Genomic DNA, 4195 nt, shown 5'->3' on the forward strand with positions numbered 1-4195 from the left:
GGGGTGATATTATCAAACTGATTTATATTCCACTCTCCTCTTCCACCCCTACCTTTCACTTTTTTTTATCTGATCAAAATGTTCTATGATGTTAGTTTTTTGATGTGTTGATATATTTTTCAAAAACTGACATTTTTTTTTTTTTTTTTTTACAAAGGTAGCATTAGATAGATACACACAGATGAATATCTTGAGAAATGTTGAACAAAACAATAAATAAATGAAATAACAGAAGAGCCTTAGATTCAAAGTGCATTTCTAATATGCTGTGAGGGTGCTTAGCAAAATAGTCTGTGTTTTCAGGTTTTGCTTATCAGCTGTGAAAACTTTAAAGTAAGTGTCAATATTTAAGGCACTGAAGAAGAAAAAAGTGGGGCCAATTTAATTATAGATAGATATACGACAGGAATACATTTGTTTAATATTCTATTGAATGAAATAACTACAAGCTTTGGCACACTTAAGCTAAGAGGTACACTGACAGTAAGGTTGAAGCTTACTGGCAGCTCAAGTTCAAAGTATTATTATTACTATAGTTGGAATCTTCTTACCATTTTGTGTAATATATATAAAACTAAGCTGTTTACAAATTTGCCCAATAGACAAAAACCAAGACACGTTCCTAATTCAATCAAATAATTTGTGATACCAAACAAAAGGCTATCGAGACAAGAGATTTCTACAAAAGTCTTTCACTCACCTTATGAGTACAGCAGAAAATTATATATAAAAACTATGTTAAAAAAGGTGGAGGTTGTTTGCCAGGTAAAAGAAAGATTTATATATAACTTCACTGAAGAAGAGAACACTACATCAGTATTCTCAGATTTCTAGTTTTTAGCTGTCTATATAGTTCAGTGTACTGTAACTGTCTATAAAACCTAATGTGCCCCCACAACCACTGCGCCTTCAAAACTAGCAAATGACAATACAGATCTCATACCCTCCTTTTATAAGGTTATAAGTATTTCCCATCACATACGGACTTAATGTATGTAAGTGATGCGAAATATTTGCAAAATAGAGTGAAGCACCCTGTTGTGTGCCTGTTGTATATGCATATGTGTGTGTGTGTGCCTTCCAAATAGCTCGTCTCTTATTGTACAAAACTCACTTCAGCAAATTTACAAGGGTGTTGCCTTTGAATTGTAGGTAACTTAAGATGACCCTGTGGATGAAGAATCAACAGGACATTCGTAGATATGAATATATGTATAATGAAGTGAGGTTCTGTTATTTTTTATACACCCAGTTTCATGATGAACTGGACGATTGGTCTCCGTACATTGCAAGCTGACAAAACAACTATCCAAAACATCAAAACCTGCCTTTTCTCACAGCATTTCAACATATTTTATGGTTTTTATTAACAAAATAATTGTACAGCATTTCCATATAGATTCTCCACAGTTGTGATTACATAAATTAATTTAGAGTCTCTAAATTCTTCATTTTTTTTGTTCTTTAATTCCCCCAAATTACTTTAAGGTTTGAATATTATTAAATTGTAAAAGTATCTTTTCATGTCATTTCATTCTTCTTTTTTTTTTTTAACAAAACGACATTTTCACAACACTCTCACCTAATTCCTTTCCACTCTTTTACTTGTTCTACTTAACCAGGCTATGGCCATACTGGGGCTCCATCCTCTAGCTGTTTCATATATCTGCTCTATTTTAGAACCTACAGTCAAACACATGTGCACACAATATACACAAATGGACTGACATATCCATCTATCTTCTCTTTACGAATAACTGTAACACAACTGATACTGGGGCTGTTTGTTAAACACTTATCACACACCGATGATAGATTGTTATCTAGCATAAAGACATAGAGAAGTCTTCAACTATTCCAGCCAAACGTGTTGGTTGGCAGTATAACATATCTGCCCAATTTACATGGTTTTGTTTTGTTTGTGTATTTTCTTAATTTCAAACACAACAAAACGCCAGTAAATTATGAATATCAATTTCTTGATTCCTTCCTTCACTCTGAATTCTAGCTTCTCAAATTTTACCTGAGTATTCTTTTCCCCCAGCTGTTTCTCTTCAATTTTTATCCCACTCATACTTTACTCTATCTATCTATTTATCTCTATTTACCTATCTATCTATCTATCTACACTCACATGACACAAGTATAAATGCAATAGGAATAAACATGACTCCATAGCTCATGAATGCTGTGTCCAAGGTATTTTACCCTTAAACTTTCAGCGAATCAGCATCTCTTATTTCTTTTATGAGTTTCAGCCATATAGTTGCAAACATGCTGGAGCACCACCGTATTTCAGTCTCATTGAAAATTTTCTGGTTTTACATGCCCAGTCAGCAGTGTTCCAGTTATCTGGAACAAGTATCGCACTATATTGAACATCAACAAGCTGCCATGTTGTTAAGTTAACTTTACATAAAGATATTTTTTTCTTTGTTATATCAAAGTGAAGAACTATTTTCTTTCTTTTTTCAATTCCACTGAGATAACCCAAAAGCAAGTATTTTAACACACGACATTGATTTAGAACATGTCTTCTTTCCTGTTTGTTTACACAAGTTCTTGCTTAACATATCTGTCTGTATGTAAGTGAGAGACAGTCTTATGGGTTAGTGGACTATTAAAGTTTATTTGAAGACTTCATTTCTATGTAGTGTGTCTAGCATAACTGAGCCTCATATAGTTGTTTCCTCTCTAAGCAATGTTGAATGAGAGTGTTTAAAACTCAACCTGAAAAGATATCAAGACACTCACTCAGTACTCAGCTACTTACCAAAGTCTATAGGTTTGGTCCCTACCCTGTTTCATTATTTTACTGGGTGGTCGGTTGTGTTGGGGGTTTGTAGACTCCAATTGCATCGCATTTGTACATACACATTTATACTCATGCACAATTTAATTCATTTGCTCCATCCCTACCATCCAAAAAAAGGGGCCATTATTTCATCATATATCTCTTCATAAATCATAACATCAAAAGAATTAATCATTTTTTTTTTTTTTAATATTTAAAAAGAGAAGAAAAAAAAAAAGAAAGCCATAGTCTTCGGCTGCTTACTCCATACGTTTGATGCTAACGTTTTTTCTACAATTACAGTGAAGCCTCAACAAAGTTCTAGCCCTTATAAAAGACCCAACCCTCCAGTATCAAGTGGCCCTATAAAACCCCGCTCACCAATGCCAATAGTAACACCTAAGGCCCCAGATGTTACTCTAAAATCAGGAAAAGAAGAGTCTGAAATGCAGGTAAGGTTAGGACTGGAGAATATCACACAAAAAGTAATAAGAAAGATATATTGTATATATATATAATCACACACACACACATAATTATATATATATATATGTCTATATGCATGGAATTTATGTATATTCATACATACACACTCATATACAGAGAGAAAGGATTGTACAGGAATAGATGTGTGTGTGTATATATATATATATATATATATATATATATATATACGCAATTCATAGAGAGAGCAGTATAAGAATGGATGTTTATGTGTATGTATACATGCATATATATGTATATATATATATATACATAGATATAAAATAGTCACTATATAATGTGTATTATATATATGTAAATATGGATTTATGTTTCCTCAATAGATATGGTTCGCTTTGTCAGTATCTTACCATATCAGTGTAAAAATTCTCTTATTTCTGAGAGATTTTCTATCTCTTTCCTTCTTTCTTTCTTTCTACCCCCTTTTGAAATATATTTCAATTTCTCTCTGTCTCTCCCTCTCTATTTTCTCTTTTTTCTTTCTTTTCTTATTTTTTTTTTTTCTTGGATTACTGCGTCGAAAGTCTAACGTTCTGTGCTGTGAGAGCTTGGTAACAAAAATTGGGGTTTAACAAACTTTAAAATTTTTTTCACTGTATGAATATACAAATATATCTATATATATAACAAACGATGTATAAAAATATGTTTTTATATACATAAAAACAAGCAACAAACATATACCGAATAACGGACTCAATACATATATGGAGTCGAATATTATAATTTTGTTAACAGTGACTTCAAAGTTTTGCCAACATTGGTTTATTCAAGCAGTTTAAATGACTCGACACTGGAAAAACTTAGAATTTACTATCAACAAAAATTGTGTGTCCATACATACATACATACATACACACACACACACACACACACACACACACACACACACACACA

The 4195-nt window shown here is 32.3% G+C and overlaps 1 protein-coding gene and 1 long non-coding RNA gene across 21 annotated transcripts in view; one reads left to right on the forward strand and one right to left on the reverse strand.

The window, feature by feature from the left end:
• LOC106874615 (neogenin) overlaps positions 1-4195 on the forward strand; it is a 305112-nt gene that overhangs the window by 273404 nt on the left and 27513 nt on the right. For 12 of the 20 annotated variants that reach the window (XM_052970426.1, XM_052970420.1, XM_052970427.1 and 9 more), the window contains one exon: positions 3098-3246. The exons of the other annotated variants lie outside the window; for them this stretch is intronic. In XM_052970426.1, the coding sequence (XP_052826386.1) occupies positions 3098-3246 (149 nt within the window). The remainder of the gene's footprint in view (positions 1-3097; positions 3247-4195) is intronic. 20 annotated transcript variants of the gene reach the window in all.
• LOC128248697 (uncharacterized) overlaps positions 1-4195 on the reverse strand; it is a 118654-nt gene that overhangs the window by 83661 nt on the left and 30798 nt on the right. The gene's annotated exons all lie outside the window — the stretch shown is intronic.

The sequence above is a fragment of the Octopus bimaculoides genome, chromosome 9 (assembly GCF_001194135.2).
Source record: "Octopus bimaculoides isolate UCB-OBI-ISO-001 chromosome 9, ASM119413v2, whole genome shotgun sequence".
NCBI classification, from domain to species: domain Eukaryota; kingdom Metazoa; phylum Mollusca; class Cephalopoda; order Octopoda; family Octopodidae; genus Octopus; species Octopus bimaculoides.